Raw genomic sequence first — 27,160 nt, 5'->3', positions numbered from 1 at the left:
ATTAGGTACGGTATTTCTTAAAAAAAATTATTGCAATTACAGATGTTTTGTTATACACATGTCTATTTCCTTTGTGTGTATTGGAACAATAAAAAAATAGAGCTGAGAAAAAAATGAGGTACATTGGACCTCATTTAACACAAAATCCCCAAAATGGACCGGACAAAATTGTTGGCACCTTCAACTTAATATTTGGTTGCCCACTCTTTGGAATAAATAACTGCAATCAATCGCTTCTTATAACCATCAACAAACTTCTTACACCTCTCAACTGAAGTTTTGGACCATTCTTCTTTTGCAAACTGTTCCATGTCTCTCATATTTGAAGGTTGCCTGTTAAGAACAGCAATTTTAAGATCTCTCTCGAGCTGTTCAATGCAACTCATCCGAAAATATTGTTCGCCATTTCAGAACTCACCAGCGCTTCTTGAAGTATGGTTGGGCTCATTATACTGCTGGAAGTCCAGTGACCTAGGACACAAACCCAGCTTTCTGACACTGGGCACTAGGGTTGAGCGAAACGGATCGTTCATTTCAAAAGTCGCCGACTTTTGGCAAAGTCGGGTTTCATGAAACCCGACCCGATCCCTGTGTGGGGTCGGCCATGCGGTACGCGACTTTCACGCCAAAGTCGCGTTTCGTATGATGCGCTTGGCGCCATTTCTTCAGCCAATGAAGGAGCGTGGGCAGAGTGATGACATAGGTCTTAGGGGCGTGGACGCCTATCGTCATCTTGTCGATTGTGCGCAGTAGCGATTTGCAATGTGTAACACCAGCTTTTCTGTTCAGGGACGGGAGAGAGAGAGAGAGAGAGAGAGAGAGAGAGAGAGAGAGAGGGAGAGGGAGAGGGACAGGGAGAGGGAGAGGGAAAGGGAAAAAATAAATAAATAAATAAATCAAAAATAAAAAAATAAAAAAAAATTCCCATTGACTTTGCATTGGGTTTCATGTTTCGGTCGATCCCCGACTTTTCGCCATAATCGGCCGATTTTACTCAACTCGACTTTAGAGATAGTCGGGTTTCATGAAACCCGACTCGACCTTAAAAAAGTAAAAGTCGCTCAACCCTACTGGGCACTACATTGTGACCCGCAATTCTTTGGAAATGTTCAGATTTCATGATTCCTTGCACACAATCAATGCACTGAGTGCCAAAGGCAGCAAAAGAACCCCAAAACATCTTTAATTTCCACCATTTTTGACTGTAGCTTCTGTGTTCTTTTTCTTGTACAGGGAATGTTTAGCTTGCAAAAAAGAAGACTAGGAGGAGATTTAATAGCTGTCTACAAATATCTCAAGGCCTCTCACATTGTAGAAGGATCATCTTTATTTTCATTTGCACAAGGAAAGACTAGAAGCAATAGGATATAACTGAATGGGAGGAGACACATTAGATATTAGAAAAAACTTTTTGACAGTTAGGGTGATCAATGAGTGGAACAGGCTGCCACGAGAGGTGGTGAGATCTCCTTCCATGGAAGTCTTCAAACAGAGGCTGAACAGACATCTGTCTGGGATGATTTGGTGAATCCTGCTTTGAGCAGGGGTTGGACCAGATGACCCAGTAGGTCCCTTCCAACTCTACCATTCTATGATTCTAACTACCACAAAAGACTTCAAGCTGTCATTGATGTTAGAGGGGGCAACACACCGTATTAAGAAATGGGGTATGTGAACTTTTGATTAGGGCCATTTGTTTTTTTATTTTGTCATTATGATGTAAAAAGAGAAAACACAGAAGTTTGACAGCAAATGGCTTCACCCAACCACTAACCATGAGTGGAGAACAAGTATTGGTGTTATGATTCATATTCTCTGAAAAAGGCCAAGAAAGCAAATATTCTGCCGCTGTATGTAAATTTTTGAGTACAACTGTACAAAAAAAAGAACTCAGAAGCTGCAGTAAAAAAAATGGTGAAAATTAAAGATGTTTTGGGGTTCTTTTGGCAAATTTCACTCTATTTTTTTAGGTCTCTGTGTTAGCAGTTAAGTCCTCCTGGATCTCCTATAACAGCATTTCATTTTATTCAAATATTGACAGATAGTTCACATTGACACTGATGCAGCTTGAAAAATTCCAAGGGTACCAACACTTTCAACCATGACTGTATACTCACTTCTGATGCTGGCGTCATTCTAGTGTTGTCGCTCTCGCGATCTCGGGGCTCACATGAGGTTGTTATGTAGTGATAGCATTGTGCTGGCGTCATCGTCCCGATCTTCAGACATATATGTAATTAACAGACAGCGAGCGGCCAGACACAGCTCTCACCTCCTGTTGATTACTTATATATTTCAAGGCGAGGACAGTGACATCAGCGCTGATTGGGCACAGTAACAACATTTCATGAGCCCCAGAAAGTGAGTACCGACACCATTGGAATGGCACCGGCAATGGAGGTGAGTATAGGTGTTTTTACTTTAATGGGGGCAAACACTCAGATTGAGAAGGGCTTGTCCTAGTTGTAGACAACCCTTTTAACCCCTTTCTGACCTCCAACGGGATACTACGTCCGAGGTGAGAACCCCCGCTTTGAAGCGGGCTCCGGCAGTGAGCTCGCATCAAAGCCGGGACATGTCAGCTGTTTTGAACAGCTGACATGTGCCCGCAATAGCGGCGGGTGAAATCGCGTTTCACCCGCCGCTATTAACTAGTTAAATGCCGCTGTCAAACGCTGACAGCGGCATTTAACCGGCGCTTCCGGCCGGGCGGTCGGAAATGAGCGCATCGCTGACCCCGTCACATGATCGGGGGTCAGCGATGCTTCTGTATAGTAACCATAGAGGTCCTTGAGACCTCTACGGTTACTGATCCCGGCTAGCTGTGAGCGCCACCCTGTGGTCGGCGCTCATAGCACACCTGCATTTCTGCTGCATAGCAGCAATCTGATGATTACTGCTATGTAGCAGAGGCGATCGAGTTGTGCCAGCTTTTAGCCTCCTATGGAGGCTATTGAAGCATGGCAAAAATAAAAAATAAAATAAAAAAAAGTGAAAAATAAATAAATAAAAGTTTAAATCACCCCTCTTTCGTCCCATTCAAAATAAATCAATAAAAAAAATCAAACCTACACATATTTGGTATCGCCGCGTTCAGAATCGCCCGATCTATCAATAAAAAAAGCATTAACCTGATCGCTAAACAGTGTAGCGAGAAAAAAATTCGAAATGCCAGAATTACGTTTTTTTGGTCGCCGCGACATTGCATTAAAATGCAATAACGGGCTATCAAAAGAACATATCTATGTTGATCTATGATCAAATGGTATCATTAAAAATGCCAGCTCGGCACGCAAAAAATAAGCCCTCAATCGACCCCAAATCATGAAAAATGGAGATGCTACGGGTATCGGAAAATGGTGCAATTGTTTTGGGGGGAATTTTTTTTCACTACTTAGATTAAAAATAACCTAGTCATGTTAGGTGTCTATGAACTCATAATGACCTGAAGAATCATAGTGGCAGGTTAGTTTTAGCATTTAGTGAACCTAGCAAAAAAGCCAAACAAAAAACAAGTGAGGGATTGCACTTTTTTTTTTGGCAATTTCACCGCACTTGAAATTTTTTTCCCGTTTTCTAGTACATGACATGCTAAAATCAATGATGTCGTTCAAAAGTACAACTTGCAAAAAATAAGCCCTCACATGGCCATATTGACAGAAAAATAAAAAAGTTATGACTCTGGGAAGGAGGGGAGCAATAAACGAACACGGAAAAACGGAAAATCCCAAGGTCATGAAGGGGTTAAGGAAACACTCCAGCATGTTGACTTGGTTGATACTATCATATTGCAGAACAGAGAGAGCAGTAAGGCTGGCGTCACACTAGCGAGTTTTACGGACGTATGAGCGCATAAAATACGTCCGTAAAACACGCATTACACACGGCCCAATTATTCTCTATGCCCCTGCTCCTATCTGCCATATTTTACTGATCTGTATTATACGGCTTTCTACGGCCGTAGAAAATCACAGCATGCTGCGTTTGTCACCGTATTGCGCAAAAAAATCGCCAATGAAAGTCTATGGAAGCTAGAAAAATACGGATTACACACGGACCAGCAGTGTGACTTGTGAGAAATACGCAGCGGTGTTAGAGAGAAAAGCCGGTAATTCAGTGCGGTGTACAGTAAAATCACACTGACAGCTTACAAAAGAATAGGTAGAATAAATGTGTACACATAGAATAGGTATATATATATATATGTCAGTGAGACACATATATGTATATATATTATTATTTCATACAGCGCTAGATAGCTTTAAAGTCGGTAATTCAATTGCCGGCTTTTGCTATCTCCTTCCTAAACCCGACACGATATGAGACATGGTTTACATACAGTAAACCATGTCATATCCCCATTTTTTTTGCATATTCCACACTACTAATGTTAGCAGTGTGTATATGGAAAATTTGGCCGTTCTAGCTATTAAATTAAAGGGTTAAATGGCGGAAAAAATTGGCGTGGGCTCCCGCGCAATTTTCTCCGCCAGAGTAGGGAAGCCAGTGACTGAGGGCAGATATTAATAGCCTGGAGAGGGTCCACGGTTATTGGCCCCCCCTGGCTAAAAACATCTGCCCCCAGCCACCCCAGAAAAGGCACATCTGGAAGATGCGCCTATTCTGGCACTTGGCCACTCTCTTCCCATTCCCGTGTAGCGGTGGGATATGTGGTAATGATGGGTTAATGCCACCTTGCTATTGTAAGGTGACATTAAGCCAAATTAATAATGGAGAGGCGTCAATTATGACACCTATTCATTATTAATCCAATAGTAGTAAAGGGTTAAAAAAAACACAAACACATTATTAAAAAGTATTATAATGAAATAAACACAAAGGTTGTTGTAATATTTTATTCTACGCTCAATCCATCTGAAGACCCTCGCTCTGTAACAAAGAAAAAATAATAAACCAACCATATCCATACCTTCCGAAGATCTGTACCGTCCCACGATGTAAATCCATCTGAAGGGGTTAAATTATTTTACAGCCAGGAGCTCTGCTAATGCAGCGGTGCTCGTGGCTGCAAAACCCCGGGGAATGAAGGTAAAGTAGGTCAATGACCTATATTTACCTTCATTCGCGGTGAGGCGCCCTCTGCTGGTTTTCCTCATATGAACTCGAGCCTGGGAGCTTTCTAGTAAAGTTCCCACGCTCGAGGGACAACCAGCAGAGGGCGCCTCACCGCAAATGAAGGTAAATATAGGTCATTGACCTACTTTACCTTCATTCCCCGGGGTTTTGCAGCCACGAGCACCGCTGCATTAGCAGAGCACCTGGCTGTAAAATATTTTAACCCCTTCAGATGGATTTACATCGTGGGACATTACAGATCTTCGGAAGGTATGGATATTGTTGGATTATTATTTTTTCTTTGTTACAGAGCAAGGGTCTTCAGATGGATTGAGCGTAGAATAAAATATTACAACAACCTTTGTGTTTATTTCATTAAAATACTTTTTAATAATGTGTTTGTGTTTTTTTAACCCTTTACTACTATTGGATTAATAATGGATAGGTGTCATAATTGACGCCTCTCCATTATTAATTTGGCTTAATGTCACCTTACAATAGCAAGGTGGCATTAACCCTTCATTATCCCATATCCCACGACTACACGGGAATGGGAAGAGAGTGGCCAAGTGCCAGAATAGGCGCATCTTTTCTGGGGTGGCTGGGGGCAGATGTTTTTAGCCAGGGGGGGCCAATAACCGTGGACCCTCTCCAGGCTATTAATATCTGCCCTCAGTCACTGGCTTTACCACTCTGGTGGAGAAAATTGCGCGGGAGCCCACGCCAATTTTTTCCGCCATTTAACCCTTTAATTTAATAGCTAGAACGGCCAAATTTTGCATATACACACTACTAACATTAGTAGTGTGGAATATGCAAAAAAAATGGGGATATGAGATGGTTTACTGTATGTAAACCATGTCTCATATTATGTCGGGTTTAGGAAGGAGATAGCAAAAGCCGGCAATTGAATTACCGGCTTTAAAGCTATCTCGCGCTGTATGAAATATTAATATATATACATATATGTGTCTACTGACATATATATATATATATATATATATAGACAGTATGTATGTTTTTATGGGTTTTTTTTACACATGGATCCCTTGTATATCCGTATGTCGGTTTTGCAATCCTTTGAGAAAAACACGCAGTACGGATGCCATACGGATTACATACGTAGGATGCCATGCGCAAAATACGCTGACACACCCTGCCTACGGAGGAGCTATGGACCACTATTTTGGGGACTTTTCCGCGTATTACGGCCGTAATATTCGGACCGTATTGTCTTATGCCGAGTGTGACGCCGGCCTAAATATGTGCAATGCTATCTCCCTTCAGTTTTCACCTTAATCTGTATGTTTATCAGGTGGATGAAGTTAGCCCCATTCTGCTTATAAAACTCTCTATTTATAGTATATCCCAATCTAGCCCCTGTTTAGTAGTGTTGAATGGTGAGGGATTCAGGCTCCTGAAACACCCACTGAGCTCACCTACCAAGCACAAGACTCAGCTTATCCTTGAGTGTGAACAAAGTTGTATACAGACCTCTGAACTTTCTCTAGAGTTCATACATCTCATTCTAACCTTTAAATTAAGCACTCGGGATGGGTCTCAGATGCACAAGTCTAGATGTGTTTACTTGAAAGTAATAATCTGAGAAATTTCATCGGTCGGCCACTTTCTCTTGTTAGTGCAGCTCCCTTTCCAAAAAGCACCACTCTTCTGTCCATACAATGGTTACTGGTGGAGAAACACGTAACCAGACCTGTCCTTCAGCCTCCTACAATGAGAAAGCAGCTTTCCCCTGTGAAGTGTTTTTCAATTGGACAAAACTGATGGACAGGTTTGGTCATATGCTTCTCCACTCACAGCAATTTTTTGAACAGGAAAGCTTACAATCTAGGAGGAACTCTGCACAAACAACCCCTTTAAAGAAGACCTCTCACTAGATAAAAAGTGGCAGTGATTGCTGTTACATTATTGCTAATCCGAGTTTTCTGTCTGTTGTATCTTTTTTTATATCCACCATACGGTTTCAGAGAAATGGGCCTTTTTATTTATTGCATATTTTTATGGTTCTCACCACATAGACGGGGTTCCAGGATTCCCTGGGGGCGTGCCTTAGGTTCCTCTGCTTTGTTACTCTGTGAGCCATGCCCCCTCATCTAATATATAAAGCTGGATGTGTGTGTGTATGTCCAGGATTGGCATCTGCACCGTCGCAGCTACAGCCACAACATTTTGCACAGTCACACGTCTGGACCCCAAGAGCGTCATAGGCTATGTTGTGAGGCGAAATTTTAACCCCCGCGCGTTCCAATTCACCAAACAATTTTGCCCCTATCTACATAATGGGGAAAAAGTGAAAGGAAAAGTGTTAGAGGCAAATTGATAGCTGCCAGATGTGAACAAGGGGGACTTAAAGAATGAGAGTGATGGCGCCAAAGAGTATAAACCATACAATTGCTAAGGTGGGGCCCCGACATGGGATACTCACCACACACGGGGATATGAACACACACACACAAAATGCTCCACACACTACCACGTGATTGAACACATATACCACCCTCAGCACACATTTCACCACACATACACCAACCTCGCCACATAAAAGTCGCCACTCAAAACTCACCACATGCAAAATTCGTCACATGCAAAACACGTCACATGCAAAACTAGGCTCACGCAAAACTCGCCACAAGGGCAAAACTCACCTCATGGAAAACTCGCCACATGCAAAACTTGCACACGCGGAAAAATTGCCACATGCACAAAAGTTGCAACACATGTAAAAGTTGCCTCACACAAAACTTGCACATACTCAAAACGCACCACACATAAAACTCGCCACGCGCAAAACTCACCACGCGCAAAACTAGCTGCACACAACTTGCTACACTAACCTGTCACATGCAACTCGACACACAAAAAGTTGCTACACGCATGTCGCCACACAAAACTCATCTCACAAAAGTCGCTACATGCATGTCGCCACACGCAACTCAACACACACAACTTGACACATGAAACACCCTAAAACACACATAAGTCTGGTATTATCTTTCAAAAATAAAAATCTGATTAATAAGCAGACAATCTACAAGAGCAACAAATGTACCATATAGGAAATACGGCAGCTATTAGTCACATGACCTGTCTATTATGTGTATGTGTGAGCTAATATATGCTGCCAGGGGGGACGGCTTCCTGTTGGCTGGGGGATTTATCAGGCTGCCAATTTAGCTTACAAATACTGAGGTAAAAATGCTGACCAAATAACGTGTGAACGAGGTCTAATACAGGAGGAGATGACATACAGGTACATACTATATGCAGGGGAGATGACACACAGGTATATACTATATACAGGAGCAGTTGACACACAGGTACAGTGGGGCAAAAAAGTATTTAGTCAGTCAGCAATAGTGCAAGTTCCACCACTTAAAAAGATGAGAGGCGTCTGTAATTTACATCATAGGTAGACCTCAACTATGGGAGACAAACTGAGAAAAAAAATCCCGAAAATCACATTGTCTGTTTTTTTAACATTTTTTTTGCATATTATGGTGGAAAATAAGTATTTGGTCAGAAACAAACAATCAAGATTTCTGGCTCTCACAGACCTGTAACTTCTTCTTTAAGAGTCTCCTCTTTCCTCCACTCATTACCTGTAGTAATGGCACCTGTTTAAACTTGTTATCAGTATAAAAAGACACCTGTGCACACCCTCAAACAGTCTGACTCCAAACTCCACTATGGTGAAGACCAAAGAGCTGTCAAAGGACACCAGAAACAAAATTGTAGCCCTGCACCAGGCTGGGAAGACTGAATCTGCAATAGCCAACCAGCTTGGAGTGAAGAAATCAACAGTGGGAGCAATAATTAGAAAATGGAAGACATACAAGACCACTGATAATCTCCCTCGATCTGGGGCTCCACGCAAAATCCCACCCCGTGGGGTCAGAATGATCACAAGAACGGTGAGCAAAAATCCCAGAACCACGCGGGGGGACCTAGTGAATGAACTGCAGAGAGCTGGGACCAATGTAACAAGGCCTACCATAAGTAACACACTACGCCACCATGGACTCAGATCCTGCAGTGCCAGACGTGTCCCACTGCTTAAGCCAGTACATGTCCGGGCCCGTCTGAAGTTTGCTAGAGAGCATTTGGATGATCCAGAGGAGTTTTGGGAGAATGTCCTATGGTCTGATGAAACCAAACTGGAACTGTTTGGTAGAGACACAACTTGTCGTGTTTGGAGGAAAAAGAATACTGAGTTGCATCCATCAAACACCATACCTACTGTAAAGCATGGTGGTGGAAACATCATGCTTTGGGGCTGTTTCTCTGCAAAGGGGCCAGGACGACTGATCCGGGTACATGAAAGAATGAATGGGGCCATGTATCGTGAGATTTTGAGTGCAAACCTCCTTCCATCAGCAAGGGCATTGAAGATGAAACGTGGCTGGGTCTTTCAACATGACAATGATCCAAAGCACACCGCCAGGGCAACGAAGGAGTGGCTTCGTAAGAAGCATTTCAAGGTCCTGGAGTGGCCTAGCCAGTCTCCAGATCTCAACCCTATAGAAAACCTTTGGAGGGAGTTGAAAGTCCGTGTTGCCAAGCGAAAAGCCAAAAACATCACTGCTCTAGAGGAGATCTGCATGGAGGAATGGGCCAACATACCAACAACAGTGTGTGGCAACCTTGTGAAGACTTACAGAAAACGTTTGACCTCTGTCATTGCCAACAAAGGATATATTACAAAGTATTGAGATGAAATTTTGTTTCTGACCAAATACTTATTTTCCACCATAATATGCAAATAAAATGTTAAAAAAACAGACAATGTGATTTTCTGGATTTTTTTTTCTCAGTTTGTCTCCCATAGTTGAGGTCTACCTATGATGTAAATTACAGATGCCTCTCATCTTTTTAAGTGGTGGAACTTGCACTATTGCTGACTGACTAAATACTTTTTTGCCCCACTGTATATACTATATACAGGAGGAGATGACATACAGGTATATACTATATATAGGAGGAGATGACATACAGATATATACTATATACAGGGGGGATAACACACGTATATACTATATACAGGAGGAGATGACATACAGGTATATACCATATAAAAGAGATGACACATAGGTATATAGAGGAGAAGATGACATAAAACAGGTATATACTATATACAGGGGAGATGACATACAGGTATATACTATATACAGAAGATGACATACAGGTATATACTATATATAGGAGGAGATGACATACAGGTATATGCTATATACAGAAGAGATTACATACAGGTATATACTATATACAGGAGGAGATGACACATAGGTATATTCAATATACAGGAGGAGATGACATACAGCAGGTATATTTTATTTACAGGGGAGATGACATACAGGTATATACTATATACAGGGGAGATGACATACAGGTATATACTATATACAGGAGATGACATACAGGTGTATACTATATATAAAGGAGATGACAAACATGTGTATACTGAGGGGAAAATGAGAGGTAATAATAATAATAATCTTTATTTTTATATAGCACTAATATATTCTGCAGCGCTTTACAGTTTGCACACATTATCATCACTGTCCCCGTTGGGGCTCACAATCTAAATTCTCTATCAGTATGTCTTTTGAATGTGGGAAGAAACCGGAGTACCTGGAGGAAACCCATGCAAACATGGAGAGAACATACAAATTATTTACAGATGTTGTCCTTGGTGGGGTTTAAATCCAGGACTCCAGCACTGCAAGGCTGCTGTGCTAACCACTGTGCCACCGTGCTGCCCAGATATGCCCAGATATCCCCAGGTATGAGGTGAAAATGAGAGGTGTGAGGTGAAAATGAAAATGTGTGAGTGCAAAATGAGAGGAGTGAGGGAAAATAGTGGAGTGATCGGAAAATGACAGATGTGAGGTCGAAATGACAAGTGTTAGGGGGGGAATGAGAGGAGTGAGGGGGAAAATAAGAGGAGTGAGGGGGAAAATGAGAGGTGTAAGGGAGAAAATGAAAGATGTGAGGGAGAAAATGAGAGGCGTGATGGGAAAATAAGAGAAGTGAGGTGCTATAACTAACCACAGATATTTATTATGTCCAGGCAACGCCGGGCTCTTCAGCTAGTAAAGACCATAAAAATATCACTAAATATAAAGGCCCATATCTCAGGAACCATATGGTGGAATGGTCAGAGGAGCAACAGGAGTAAAAAGAGCAAAAACTGGCCACTTTTTACCTGGTGCCAGGATGTATTTAAACGTTAACATGATGCAGGTTGTTTTACAAAATTTTGAATTATAAAACTCTGCTACTTACCGTATATCCTGTATTAATGAAAGGATATTTATACCAAGGTTTGCACGATTCTAAGATTCATCCCCATCTATATGAAGTAGACATGTGAAGAATGCATTGATTGATTTGCAGTTTTTTGAATTGGCCACTATATTCCTTTGTCAATTGAAATTCAGACTGGGCACCAGTGATAAAAGAGGAGCTTGTTATGACTGGCAATGGGGGTCCCAATTCTGGTGCAGGTGTCAAGCTACCATAGCAACAGGAATAATTCCCCTGTACCCATGGTTATTTGTGAAGAGTACAGCTCAATGGAAATGTTTTTTTCGTTTTGGGAATGTCACATCCAAATTCTGGTATCTCATATATAAACATTCATTGTTGGAAATTCCGTTAGTTGTATATCTCTTGTAACACTCGACAATAAATATAGTATATGCCTGAAAATGCTTGACAGCCAATAAATCACTGAAGTATCAAAGGCAGTTGGTAAATGTGCATTACAGTTTTTATTCTGTTACTAACAAAGTGTAAGTCGGGCATCTCTTCTAGCAGGTGCATCATACAGAAAAGGTGGGGATATGGTAGAGAGTAGTATCCAATGGCAAGGTGACATGGCCAAAATATAACTGGAAATCAACCATGTGTATGTATTCATAGTCATAGTAGCAAACGTGATCAACCTAATAAACTATAAGGCGGTTTATACTTGTTATCCTTCTTTACATAAATACATTGTAATACAGGAATCACTTACATAAATTGCAGTTAAATCTTCCTAAAAATGTCCCTGCTTTCTCTCGTGCCAAAATGCCAATTTTGTCTAGCTGTAGCATTAGATACGTTAGAGTGTAACAAAATATAATGAAACAAATAGAACTAATAGATAACATTACAGAATATATACAATATATATATATAAAATGATAAATAATATATATATATATATATATATATATATATATATATATATATATATATATATATAATGACACAAGTGAAATACAGTATATCCTAATAATGACAGTATATCCTAAAAATGGACCATCACATAATCCTGCAATACTGTACATTATATACTTACCTGACCGCATGCCATTATTTTGCTGATGTTACTTACCCTGTTCTGGGTTTAGGATGTTCTGTTTCTGGTAACTGTGTCCGCGTGGTGTCCGATGAAGTTGGATTTGGTTTCTGTATATTCTTATGATGCAGAACATTCCCCTTTTCAATTGCTTCTTCTTGACCAGGCAATCCGTGGACAAAGGTTGACACCCCATGAACCTCAAAAATAGAGCCTATAGGAGAGGATCCAGCTGAGTAGATATGTGTTCTCACCAAAGTGCAAGAGGTCAAAATCAGTAGTCCAAGACAGCATATCGTAACATACAGCTTCTCTGCCATAGCTCCCTGTCTTCTCCTTACAAACCCACTTGAACTTCTAAGTGCTGAAACTGCGTGACTTTGAGAAGCCCCTTTGAATTGCCTTGAAGTTTAAAACTAGGGGTGGGGGAACTTTTTAACAAAGAACGGAAAAAACGCACAATCCCTCCCAACTACTGTGGAAATGTGAAAGGTCATCAGACAATGTGAAGGCCTGTTCCTATGTGGTGAGCACAAAACTTAGTGAGGAGAGTCTGGAGAAGGAATATTTTTTCAAGGAAGCTGTGCTGCTGGTTGGCAGCCTCCACTGAGCTACTGCTCTCAGGAAGACAGTCTTATCAGAGCCCCTATGCCTGTTCTGTGTAAAATTGGGCTGTAAGTGGGAGGAAAAGGATGTTAGTTCAAGACAGAGCAAATATTGTAAAGTTTACACTAGGTTTCCTTAAAACCAGAACATATATATTGACATTCATACTTCACATTAAAGTGCTTTAAAATAATATGATGCACATGTAAACATGCTCTAAAATAACTATATAAAGCTGGTATGTTCTGAATTACCATCTAGAAATTACCAGTAAGTACTGTATATACATGACAAACTGGCCAAATCTGAGAACATTGCTTATGTTGTATGTTATTGTTTAGATGTTCTGTTCTGATAATGCAGATACAGGGCTTTAAGGATGTGCAGTTTTCCATGCTTGACTTGTAGAAGAGATGCAGTCTGTATATCTGCTTCGATCTGGAGACATTCATTTTTTGTTCACAATGGTGTTTTTTTTCAAGATACATACCAATAATGTGTTATTATTGCTCAAAAGTCTTTATAATCTAATGTAGAAGAGAAGTCATGGACAGTTGTAATCCATTTTTAAGCCGATTGATTTATTATGCGTTTTGAAGGTTTCCTTTAGTTATCCATTTTTTTCCCTGGATAGACTAGGTCAGCATGCCACATTTTATTGGCCTTTAAAAGGCAACTGAAGCCTGACATTAAAAGGGGGTATAATATACAACATTTTCCGAAAGTAGGCATAAAAACTCAATGACAGGAATCAATGATTAGCGAGCAGTAATCTGCTTGAGCGCTTGGTACTCGTATCGATAACTTCGGACTGCTCAGGTGCTCAATTTGAGTATCGAGCATAATGTACATCAATGAGTCCATTTAAAAGTGAAGAATTTTTCTGGCAGATCTGGACAGGAGAGAGGAGATAGAGAGATTATCTCCCGGCTTCGGTGCTGCGCAGCTCAGGGTTCCAAGCACTCGAGCACGCACCATGCAATACTCAGCACCCAAATGCTTGAACAAGTATCAAGCAGTGGCAACAATGCTCACCCATCACTAATAGGAAGCAATCTTCTCTAAAAAGGAGAAAAAAATTCTTCCTATGTGATGGTAAATCTGATAAAATCCTAGTAAAGAATATACCTCTGGAGAAAAAATAAACCTTAAAGGGAACCTGTCACCCCGAAAATCGCGGGTGAGGTAAGCCCACCGGCATCAGGGGCTTATCTACAGCATTCTGTAATGCTGTAGATAAGTCCCCGATGTTACCTGAAAGAGGAGAAAAAGACGTTAGATTATATTCACCCAGGGGCGGTCCCACTGATGGTCCGGTCGGATGGGCGTCTCTGGTCCGCTGCGGCGCCTCCCATCTTCATTCCAAGACGTCCTCTTCTGATCTTCAGCCACGGCTCCGGCGCAGGCGTATTTTTCTGCCCTGTTGAGGGCAGAACAAAGTACTGCAGTGCGCAGGCGCCGGAAAGGTCAGAGAGGCCCGGCGCCTGCACACTGCAGTACCCGCGATTTTTGGGGTGACAGGTTCCCTTTAATTCGTTGAGGCCATCGTCCTTTATGTTTGGGACATTGATCTGGACACTTACACAGGCTAAACTGATCCTATCTAGCTTGATCTTGGGGTCGAGAATATGGCTTTATTTTTTAGACAATCTCCTCTTTACTCAAGCATGCTAAATTGGATGTCCTTCAATCCAAAAGATCTACCAACTCAATTATTAATTCAAAAACAATCGCCTAAGTATTTTTACTACTACTACTATTACTGTTAGTAGTATTTCACTTACTTGGAGCCCATATAAAGTTTGCAACAAATGTAGTACACCTTGATGTATAAAGAAAATTGGTGACATTTGCTTTGGATATAAAATATGGTTAGACATATTTTAATCAGCTGTACACTGCCTTGCAAAGTCTTACATAGATAATAGTAATAATAATCTTTATTTTTATATAGCGCTAACATATTCCGCAGCGCTTTACAGTTTTTGCACACAGATAGAGCCTCCTTCCACATTTCTCCAAGTCTTTTTTTATTTTTAGCATTTGAGGATTACAATTTCTATAATATACAGAACAGACCAAAAGTTTGGACACACCTTCTCATTTAAAGATTTTTCTGTATTTTCATGACTATGAAAATTGTACATTCACACTGAAGGCATCAAAACTATGAATTAACACATGCGGAATTATATACTTAACAAAAAAGTGTGAAACAACTGAAATTATGTCTTATATTCGAGGTTCTTCAAAGTAGCCACCTTTTGCTTTGATGACTGCTTTGTACACTCTTGGCATTCTTTTGAAGAGCTTCAAGAGGTATTCACCGTGAATGGTCTTCCAAAAATCTTCAAGGAGTTTCCAGAGATGCTTAGCACTTGTTGGCCTTTTGCCTTCACTCTGCGGTCCAGCTCACCCCAAACCATCTCGATTTAGTTCAGGTCTGGTGACAGTGGAGGCCAAGTCATCTGGCGTAGCACCCCATCACTCTCCTTCTTGGTCAAATAGCCATTACACAGCCTAGCCTGGAGGTGTGTTTGCGGTCATTGTCCTGTTGAAAAATAAGTGATGGTCCAACTAAACGCAAACAGGATGGAATAGCATGCCGCTCTCACGAGCAAAGCACCCCCATACCATCACACCTCCTCCTCCATGCTTCATTGTGGGAACCAGGCATGTAGAGTCCATTTGTTCACCTTTTCTGCGTCGCACAAAGACATGGTGGTTGGAACCAAAGATCTCAAATTTGGACTCATCAGACCAAAGCACAGATTTCCACTGGACTGATGTCCTTTCCTTGTGTTGTTTAGCTCAAACAAGTCTCTTCTGCTTGTTGCCTGTCCTTAGCAGTGGTTTTCTAGCAGCTATTTTACCATGAAGGCCTGCTGCACAAAGTCTCCTCTTAACAGTTGTTGTAGAGATGTGTCTGCTGCTAGAACTCTGTGTGGCATTGACCTGCCTCTAATCTGAGCTGCTGTTAACCTGTGATTTCTGAGGCTGGTGACTCAGATAAACTTATCCTCAGAAGCAGAGGTGACTCTTGGTCTTCCTTTCCTGGGGCAGTCCTCATATGAGCCAGTTTCTTTGTAGCTCTTGATGGTTTTTGCCACTGCACTTAGGGACACTTTCAAAGTTTTCCCAATTTTTTGGACTGACTGACCTTCATTTCTTAAAGTAATGATGGCCACTCATTTTTCTTTACCTAGCTGCTTTTTTCTTGCCATAATACATATTTTAACAGTCTATTCAGTAGGACTATCAGCTGTGTATCCACCTGACTTCTGCACAACACAACTGATGGTCCCAACCCCATTTATAAGGCAAGATATCCCACTTACTAAACCTGACAGGGCACACCTGTGATGTGAAAACCATCCCCGGTGACTACCTCTTGAAGCTCATCAAGAGAATGCCAAGAGTGTGCAAAGCAGTCATCAAAGGAAAAGGTGGCTACTTTGAGGAACCTAGAATATAAGACATAATTTCAGTTGTTTCACACTTTTTTTTAAATATATAATTCCATATGTGTTAATTCACAGTTTTGATGCCTTCAGTGTGAATGTACAATTTTCATAGTCATGAAAATACAGAAAAATCCTTAAACGAGATAGTGTGTCCAAACTTTTGGTCTGTACTGTCAGGGCTAGAGTTCAGCGACTTTTACTTTTTTAGGATCGAGTCGGGTTTTGCGAAACCCGAGTTTCTCCAAAGTCGGGTCGGGTGAAATCGGCCGATTATTTTGAAAAGTCAGGGGCCGACCGAAACACGAAACCCAATGCAAGTCAATGGGGAATCAAAGTCGGCAGTGAGTGGAGGACAGGAAAACACCTACAGTGCCCATTTTAATGCTAAAAACATCAATTCTTATTTCTTAAGCTTGTCAATCTTAATTTACTTATTTACTTATTTAATAGTTAGGCATTGAAAACAGGGGATCATTTTGCTAAAGGGCTGCCTCAAGATTTTTGTGGGCCCAGGAAACTCGGAATACGTCACGGCGGTGAAGCAGGGAAAGGTAAGTATTTCAAATTTGCAAGTGCTGTGATCCTGAGCAAGCAGGGGGGCCCACTCATTGGCACTTTGCACTGGCACAGGGACCGTCATAGTACGGTGGTGTGTGTGACAGCGGGTGGCGCCTCCCACTGCCAGAGACACTTTTGCGTACTATGAGGGGCCCTGTGCCAGTGACGTCGCCAACGAGTATGCCCCTCCACCTGATGAAGGAACCTGCACTTTCATCTGCACCTTCCTCTTTGTCCCCGTTTAAGGTGGTATAGTATGCGGGAAGGGGAACCTGACTTTCAGCAGGGTCAGATTCAGGCTGTGTAGAGTGCAAGGGGTATGTAGTGGTCTGGGTCTATGTACCAGCAGACTCATCTAGCAGTGGCTGGGCAATGGGCAGGATGAGGAGGAAACACAGATATAGGCCCAAATAATAAAGTAGGCTAAATGCAGTTCAAAATTGGTAACAGGACTAAACAGGCGGCATAGCTTTTTTCAAAAGAGGACAACTGTAATGAGTGGTGAAGACACAGCTAAATGCAGTTCAAAATTGGTAACAGGAATAAACAGGTAGCATTGCTTTGTTCAGTGGAGGACAACTGTAATGAGTGGTGAAGACACAGCTAAATGCAGTTCAAAATTGGTAACAGGACTAAACAGGCGGCATTGCTTTGTTCAATGGAGGACAACTTTAATGAGTGGCGCAGACACAGTTTGTAGGCCCACAATAAAAAAGTAGGCTAAATGCAGTTCAAAATTGGTAACAGGACTAAACAGGCGGCATAGCTTTTTTCAAAGGAGGACAATTGTAATGAGTGGTGCAGACACAGTTAGTAGGCCCAGAATAAAAAAGTTGGCTTACTGCAGTTCAAAATTGGTAACAGGACTAAATAGGCGGCATTGCTTTGTTCAGTGGAGGACAACTGTAATGAGTGGCGTAGACACAGTTTGTAGGCCCACAGTAAAAAAATAGGCTAAATACAGTTCAAAATTGGTAACAGGACTAAACAGGCGGCATAGCTTTGTTCAGTGGAGGACAACTGTAATGAGTGGCGCAGACACAGTTTGTAGGCCCAAAATAAAAAAGTAGGCTAAATGCAGCTCACAATTGGTAACAGGAATAAACAGGTGACATTGCTTTGTTCAGTGGAGGACAACTGTAATGAGTGGCGCAGACACAGTTAGTAGGCCCCCCCCCAAAAAGTAGGCTAAATGCAGTTCAAAATTGGTAACAGGACTAAACAGGTGGCATTGCTTTGTTCAGTGGGGGACAACTGTAATGAGTGGCGCAGGCACAGTTTGTAGGCCCACAATAAAAAAAAGTAGGCTAAATGCAATTCAAAATTGGTAACAGGACTAAACAGGCGGCCTAGCTTTGTTCAGTGGAGGACAACTGTAATGAGTGGCTTAGACACAGTTAGTAAGCCCAAATACAAAAGTAGGCTAAAAGCAGTTCAAAATTGGTAATAGGACTAAACAGGCGGCATAGCTAGGTACTGGGGTGGGCTCCTCTGCTGTTTAGCAGACAGAGATAGTAGGTGCAAAGAATTAACTGGTCTAAATGGAGGCCAGGGCCCCTGTATATTTTAACTATCATCTATCATTTCAACAAATTTGTACTGGCAGTGCCATTGAAGGATTTAACAGCACAGACTACACAGTGATGGAGCAGGGAGAGGTAAGTATTGCAAGTGGTAGAGCACTGTTCGAGCTGGGGGGGAACAGTCTCTCGTGGGCGGCAGTACTGGCACAGGGCCCCTCATATTACAATGGTGTGTCTGACATTGGTTGTGCACCACCACTGTCAGAGACACTTCATTGTACTATAAGGGACCCTGTGCCAGTGCCGTCGCCCAAGAGTGGGCGTACCCACCTGTCCAGGCAATCGGCACTTGCACGGGTCCTTGTGCCAGGTGGTGACCACGGCCCTGTGGAGGGAGTCAGCCCATTTAGGGAGGTATAAAAATGGCCTATGGTGGACATTCAGCAGCTGCAAATGGCGGAATTGGAGAAGTCAGTAAGAGGAGGCCAAAAGCAAGACTTTTTCAGGCAAGCTTACGTGTCAGCAGGAGAAGGTGGGGCAAAATAACTTGAAATCCATGATTGGTTCATTTTAATGAAGGTTAGATCATCAACATTCTGGGTAGCCAGACGTGTCCTTTTTTCGGTCAGTATTGAACCAGCTGCACTGAAGACTCTTTCTGATAGCACACTAGAAGCAGGGCAAGCGAGCTCCTGTAATGCATATTCTGCCAATTCAGGCTAGGTGTCTATTTTAGATGCCCAGTAATCAAAGGGGAATGACCTGTGAGGGAGAACATCGATAAGGGAGGAAAAGTAGTTCGTAACCATACTGGACAAATGCTGTCTCCTGTCACTTTGAATCGATGCAGCAGTACCTGTCGTGTCAGCGGTCATTGCGAAATCACTCCACAACCTGGTCATAAAACCCCTCTGTCCAACGCCACTTCGCATTTGTGCACCTCTAACCTCTAACACCTCTGCCACATTGCCCCCTATGGCTCATGTGAGAACCATCACCGCCGCTGTGTGCTGGGAATACCTGAACCAAACGGTCTACAAGAGTTGCTTGTTTGGTAGCCAATATATGCTCAAGGTTCTCATGTGGCATGTTATTTTGTAATTTTCCTTTATATCGTGGATCCAGGAGGCAGGCCAACCAGTAATCGTCATCGGTCATCATTTTGATAATGCGGGGGTCCCTTTTTAGGATACGCAAGGCATACTCAGCCATGTGGGCCAATGTTCTAGGTGTCAATTCACTGCTTGTGCTGGGTTGAGCAGCACTTTCTTGCAAATCAACATCATTTGTGTCCCGCAAAAACCCTATACCTGACCTTGCAATGCCACCAGTTTCTATTGCCCCCTGTGAAGCATCCGCCTCCCATAAATATTCATCCCCATCATCCTCCTCCTCTTCATCTGCCACCTCGTCCAGGAGAGTTCCCTGAGCAGACAATGGTTGACTGTCATCAAGGCTTCCCTCTTCCTCGGCTCCAGATGCCAGCTCCTTAATGTGCGTCAAACTTTGCATCAGCAGATGCATTAGTGGGATGCTCATGCTTATGATGGCGTCGTCTGCACTTACCAGCCGTGTGCATTCCTCAAAACACTGAAGGACTTGACAGAGGTCTTGGAGCTTTGACCACTGCATGCCAGACAACTCCATGTCTGCCATCCAACTGCTTGCCCGTGTATGTGTATCCTCCCACAAATTAATTACAGCACGCCTCTGTTCGCACATCCTCTGAACCATGTGCAGTGTGGAGTTCCACCTTGTTGCAACATCGATTATTAGGCGGTGCTGGGGAAGATTCAGCGATCGCTGATGTTTCAGCATACGGCTGGATAGTACGGGCGACCGGCGGATGTGCGAGCAAAGTCTTTGCACCTTCAGGAGCAGGGCTGGTAACTCCGGATAATTTTTGAGGAAGCACTGCACCACCAGGTTCAAGGTGTGAGCTAGGCAAGGTATGTGTTTAAGTTCTGAAGGGGCTATGGCAGCCAAAAAAATCCTTCTGTTATCACTGACTACCTTGCCTGCCCAGCCATGACTGAGTTTGTTGCTGCAAGTACTCGGCCAGTACTTCTGCGGTGTGTTTGTTGTCACCCAAACAATTTCTAACACAGCCTGCTGACGCTTACCACTAGCTGTTTGATAATGGGACACCTCGTGTGCAACACTGGCAGCTGCGGATGGAGTGGTCGTGCGACTTCGCTCTGTGGACGAGCTTTCGCTTCTGGAGGAGGAGGAGGGGTGGCAAACGCCTACAGCCAACTGTTTCCTAGACCATGGGCTAAGCAGAACTGTCCCACTATGGCTGTCCCCTGTGGACCCTGCATCCACCACATTAACCCAGTGTGCCATGATCGACACGTAACGTCCCTGGCCATGCCTACTGGTCCATGCATCTGTTGTGAGGTGCACCTTTCTACTGACTGATTGCCTCAGTGCATGGACAATGTGGTCTTTGACATGCTGGTGGAGGGCTGGGATGGCTTTTCTCGCAAAGAAGTGTCGACTGGGCAGGTCATAGCGTGATACTGCGTAGGCCATCAGGGCTTTGAAAGCTTTGCTTTCAACTAACCGGTAGGGTATCATCTCTAACGAGATTAGTCTAGCAATGTGGGTGTTCAAACCCTGTGTACGCAGATGAGAGGATGAGTACTTTCTTTTCCTAACGAGAGTCTCTTGTAGGATGAGCTGGACTGGAGAGGTGCATATGGTGGAACTAGCGGTGGTGGTGATGGTGGACATGGCGGATTGCGAGAGAGTTGGTGATGGTATTCTCGATGTTGGCCTACCTACAGTGTTTCCTACCAATAACCTTGTGATTCCCTGACTGCTTTGGCCTTGCGACGATATCTCTACATTTGCTGCTGGTGGTGTCCTAACCGGTGGGCTTACAGTGAGGGAAGCAATGTAGCGTTGCTGACTACCTTCATTCTGAGCAGGTGCACCAACGGTACGGGACGTTTGGTAGTTAGTCCGAGCTTGCAAGTGCATGCTGGATAAATGTTTAAGCATGCACGTTGTATTTAAATTTTGAAGATTCTTCCCTCTGCTAAAGGTCTTTGAGCATTTCTTACAGATAACTTTTGACTGATCATTCGGATCTTGGTTAAAAAATTGCGACACTGCACTCTTCCTACTATGGAATACCTTTTCAGGCATTGCATGCTGTGCTACTTTCACCAGATGGCCACGCTGTCCTAAAACTGTTTTTGTTTTTGACAAACGTTTTTGGCCTGATACGGGCCTGCCAGATGACAGCTGTTGCGATGTAGATGGCTGCTGCGGATCATCCTCCTCCGCTTCTGAGCTACTGGCAGCGGCACTCTCTTTCCCCAATGGCTGCCAATCTGGGTCAACAACTGGGTCATCTATCACCTCCTCTTCAATGTCATGTGCACCTTCCTCTGTGTCACCGTGTAAGGTGCTATAGCGTTCGGGATGGGGCACCATAGTCTCATCAGGGTCAGATTCTGGCTCAGTACACTGCGAGGGCAATGTAGTGATCTGAGTCAATGGAACAGCATTATAATCTAGCTGTGGCTGTGCATCAGTGCACTCCATGTCCGATTCATCTTGTAATGGACAGTTAACAATTTCCCATTCTAACCCAGGCACAGTATGTGTAAAGAGCTCCATGGAGTAACCTGTAGTGTCACCTGATGCATCCTTCACTTTTGGTTTGGGTGAAGGACACAAGGAAACGTCTTGTTCCTGAGTGGGAGCATCCACTGACGACTCACTGCTTTTATATTTGGAACTTTCTGAAGAGGAGGCAAAAGAACTAGAGGCTGAGTCAGCAAGGAAAGCCAAAACTTTTTCCTGCTGCTCCGGCTTTAAAAGCCATTTTCCTACTCCCAGATAAGGTAGCCTCCGAGGCCTTGTGTAGCCAGACGATGACGCTGGCTCAACACCTCCAGCCTTAGGTGCTATCGTGCTTTTGCCACTAACACAAGATGCACCACCACCATCAGTACCAGCTCGCAACCATCACCCATGGCCTCTTCCCCCTGACTTCCTCATTTTTTGGAAAATCTAACCAAAATAACAGCCGTTATATGGTACTGTAAAACAAGGCAGAAGGTGTATATAAACGTGTTGAGATTTTAAATCTCTCTATTTCAGGCCCTGTGCAGAAAACAACACAATGTAAGTATATTTACCTTCATTTGCGGTGAGGCGCCCTCTGCTGGTTGTTCCTAGATCGTGAGAACTTTCCTAGAAAGCTCCCAGGCTCGAGTTCATATGAGGACAACCAGCAGAGGGTGCCTCTTATGAACTCGAGCCTGGGAGCTTTCTAGGAAAGTTCCCACGATCTAGGAACAACCAGCAGAGGGTGCCTCACCGCAAATGAAGGTAAATATAGATCATTGACCTACTTTACCTTCATTCCCCGGGGTTTTGCAGCCACGAACAACGTTGCATTAGCAAAGCTCGTTGCTGCAAAATATTTTAACCCCTTCAGATGGATTTACATCGTTGAACTTTACAGATCTGCGGAAGGTAAGGATATTGTTGGTTTATTATGTTATTTTTGTTAGAGAATGAGGGTCTTCAGTGATTGGATTGGGCGTTGAATAAAATATTACAACAACCTTTGTTTTTATTTCATTAAAATAATTTTTAATAATGTGTTTGTGTATTTTTTAAACCCTTTACTAGTATTGGATTAATAATGGATAGGTGTCATAATTGACGCCTCTCCATTATTAATTTGGCTTAATGTCACCTTACAATAGCAAGGTGGCATTAACCCTTCATTATCCCATATCCCACCGCTACACGGGAATGGGAAGAGAGTGGCCAAGTGCCAGAATAGGCGAATCTTCCAGATGTGCCTTTTCTGGGGTGGCTGGGGGCAGATGTTTTTAGCCAGGGGGGGGGGGGCAATAACCGTGGACCCTCTCCAGGCTATTAATATATGCCCTCAGTCACTGGCTTTACTACTCTGGCGGAGAAAATTGCGCGGGAGCCCACGCCAATTTTTTCCTCAATTTAACCCTTTAATTTAGTAGATAGAACGGCCAAATTTTACATATACACACTACTAACATTAGTAGCGTGGAATATGCAAAAAAAGGGGGCTATGACATGGTTTACTGTATGTAAACCATGTCTCAAATCATGTCGGGTTTAGGAAGGAGAGAGCAAAAGCCGGTAATTGAATTACCGGCTTTAAAGCTATCTCGCGCTGGAAGAAATATTAATATATATATATATATGTGTCTACTGACATATATATATATATATATATGTATATATAGACAGTATATATATATATATATATTTTTTGTGACACATGGATCCCTTCTATGTTGGTTTTGCAAGCCTGCGAGAAAAACACGTAGTACGGATGCCATACGGATTACATACGGAGGATGCCATGCGCAAAAAAACGCTGACACACCCTGCCTACGGAGTAGCTACGGACCACTATTTTGGGGACTTTTCAGCGTATTACGGCCGTAATATACGGACCGTATTGTTTTACGCTGTGTGTGACGCCAGCCTTCTTCTGATGAAGCTGCGGCAACCTCTCCCTATGCTCAAGTCGGCAGAAGTAAGATGGCGGTTGGCGTGCACGCCCTTTTATAGCCCCTGTGACATCGCAGAAAGCAAGCCAATCACTGTCATGCCCTTCTCTAAGATAGTGGGGACCGAGACCTACAGTATGTCATCACGCTGTCCACACTCTGCGTCCTCCTTCATTGGCTGAAAGATGGCGCTGAAAGCGTCATACGAAACGCGACTTTGGCGCAAAGATCGCCGACCTCATGGTCGATCCCACACTAGGATCGGGTCGGTTTCATGAAACCCCTCTTTGCCGAAAGTCGGCAATTTTTGAATTTGTCTGATCCGTTTCGCTCAACCCTAGACTTTATATGTTTATATCTGTGTAAAAAGTGTATAGATAAATATTTAAGTTTGTCACTGGATATTTCTAAACTCACTATTCTTGAGATCGTCAGAGTTTCCAATTTAGGTTGAGTTTTCTTATAACTGAACATCTATGCAAAATTATGTAATGTATCCAGCATCTCAGCGATGTCTCCCTAAATTCTTGAAATCCTCCAAATAATGCAGTAAATCATCATCAGACAAGTTGAAAAGGAGGACACCGGAGAGATCACACAGAATCCCACCGCTGCCACCACATGTGATGAACCCGTGCCTATTACGTCAGGCGAATTATGTAATGTGGTCTCCCCACTTTCACCATCATGACATTCCGCACCCCCTGGAGACACGTAAGTTCAGCTTGGTACAGTTTTACACAGAAACCCCCTGTCTACACGGGCCCAAGGAGGCACAGGGAGTAAGAGGATGTGGCCCACGCAGTCACTGATGTGGCACCACACTCACTAACAACCCTGGCTGGCTGAGAGGCTCCTTTCAGTAGCACCATTGAAACAGAGCACGGCCAGCCAGTTGTCATGCTGTGACGGTTTTTGGTAGGAGGGCCTAAAACTGTCCCTCGAACTGGGACCCTTACTCTCCCTGTGCCAGGGGTACTCTTGAAGGTAAAGATGTCCGGGTCTTCTACCTTACTGTGCTCCTGGTAAACCATGCTCTGTCCCCTCCCCCACCCCATGAGTCCTGGGTCAGAAATGTATGGTATATAAGACACAATGACAAAACAGGGATAACAGAAAGCAACAAACACTCACCAAAGCTGGAGAGGTAAATAAGGAAATATAGTAATATACCAACCAAATAGGAATAGGACAATGAGGAAAGCATACACCCAAAAACAGCACGCTGTAATCTCCAGTAGCAACAACAATCTCCTATTCAGCACAGCATTTCCAAGGAGCTAGGAAGCAAAGCTTTCACTGGCAAGACAGAGAAGGTCTGTCCAGGTTTGATAGGGAGAGGTAATGACCAGATCAGAAGTTTCTGGCCAGCATGGGAAGGGACGTTAACCTCTTCAGCCCCAAAAGAAAACAAATCCATTCAATATGGGACACAAACACAAAGGCAAAAATTCAAGATCTGTGATTCATAATATGTAGTGTTCTTCTAACCCCAGATCTCCAAGGAGGTTGTGACACACTCGTGATGCCAGTTCTTCATTAGATATAAGCTCGGCCTGTTAACAAGATTATATTGGGCCCAGAAACCATGCCTGGTAGCATGGAAAGTAAAACCAAGAAACAGATGTGTGGAGTCGTGGATCTAGATAATAGAGCAGCCCATGGTTAAATTATATATGTAATCGCCTTAAGGGCACAATAGACAATACACTATATACACAATGATTGTACATATTCAATTGTCAGACATGCAAATACAGATAGTGGTAGGACAAAAGATAAAACAGAATATATTTCAATTATTGGGTTAATGTTTGACTATGTGTGTGCTGGGTCGTAGGGAGTATGGGCTGCCAGCTGTCTCCTTGGCCCCTTGTCAGCACATAATTTGACGTGGTACCCTCTTTTATTTTGACCATCAAATATACCAAAGAGAAAGACCACATGGCCTTACACTAGCCTTTATCCCCTTTGGGTCACTCTCTCTGGGATGAACCTATATCCCCTCCCCTTGCTTCTGCAGCTAAAAACTCCAAAACCTAAGATTGGTGATAATTTCTTAATAAACAGTCCTAGGGAGGCGGGTTTGGTTCCATCGGATCTGGTTGTGTCCCGCTATGTGTTAAGACTACACAAAGCTTTGCTATATGGTTTCCACTAGTTGTTCTATGTATATCCATACCCCTGGATGCTAGAACAGGTAAAGACACAGGCGGGCATTTGCATATAATACACGATGCACGGTAGGATTTGTAGTAACTCTATAACTCTATATCATGCAAGCAGGTCTTTGTCCTGTTCTGAGCTGGTCAAGGTGTCAGATCTGTCACTCACAGCATTTGAGGTTGAGTTAGGTGTTCCCATATAACTGCATGCTAAAAGAAGTTTTATAATCCCATGCCAGATAAGATAGAAATAATTGGCATGAAATTTTATTTGTAATATAATTCACATTAATTTCCATTTTTCATATTTTACTAGACTTCATGCTAATGGTCCTCCTGCAAGGTTAAATAGCAGTGGTAATAGTATGTATGGTGATGGGGATTCAAATCATACACCCATTTTACATAAGAAATTATGGCCCTGTTTCACATCAGTCTTGATGAGGGGCGAGTTGAAGTCAGAAGCTCCTAATTTATAAAGAGGCATAAGCGTATGAATGAGCCCTAACAGAAAATACAGTGAACCACATGACAGTCACTTTTTGCTATGCCATTTGAGTATATCAGAACTAATCAGTGTATAAAGCTTATTATGAGCACCCCAAAGCCAATAATGTCATAATCAAAAACATATGTTTTTGAAAGACATGGTACTGAAGTAGTGCATATCTACTTGAACAGTATTTATTACTATCTCACCTTCCAATACTAATTTTGCCTGAATTGTAATATGATTTTCTTTCTATGGAAAAGCTAGAAAAAAAGCCATGAGTCAGGATAGTAGAGAAGTCCGGGGTCAGTTGCCAGTAGGATATGTCATGCACAAAGGGAAGAGACAAAGTCATAGTCAGGTAACTGCCTGAGATCAAAATACCAG

At 42.8% G+C, this 27,160-nt stretch overlaps 1 protein-coding gene across 1 annotated transcript in view; it reads right to left on the bottom strand.

Annotated features, from left to right (window-relative positions):
• The window catches only part of MMRN2 (multimerin 2), a 106,516-nt gene extending 93,444 nt beyond the window's left edge, over window positions 1-13,072 (bottom strand). Inside the window, exon 1 of the mRNA XM_069753181.1 lies at window positions 12,479-13,072. Within this exon, the coding sequence (XP_069609282.1) occupies window positions 12,479-12,762 (284 nt within the window). The 5' untranslated portion in view covers window positions 12,763-13,072. The remainder of the gene's footprint in view (window positions 1-12,478) is intronic.
• Window positions 13,073-27,160: the final 14,088 nt, after the last annotated feature.

The sequence above is a fragment of the Ranitomeya imitator genome, chromosome 2 (assembly GCF_032444005.1).
Source record: "Ranitomeya imitator isolate aRanImi1 chromosome 2, aRanImi1.pri, whole genome shotgun sequence".
Taxonomy (NCBI): domain Eukaryota; kingdom Metazoa; phylum Chordata; class Amphibia; order Anura; family Dendrobatidae; genus Ranitomeya; species Ranitomeya imitator.
The sequence above is the reverse complement of the archived record's forward strand: the minus strand, read 5'-3'. Positions and strand labels throughout refer to the sequence as shown.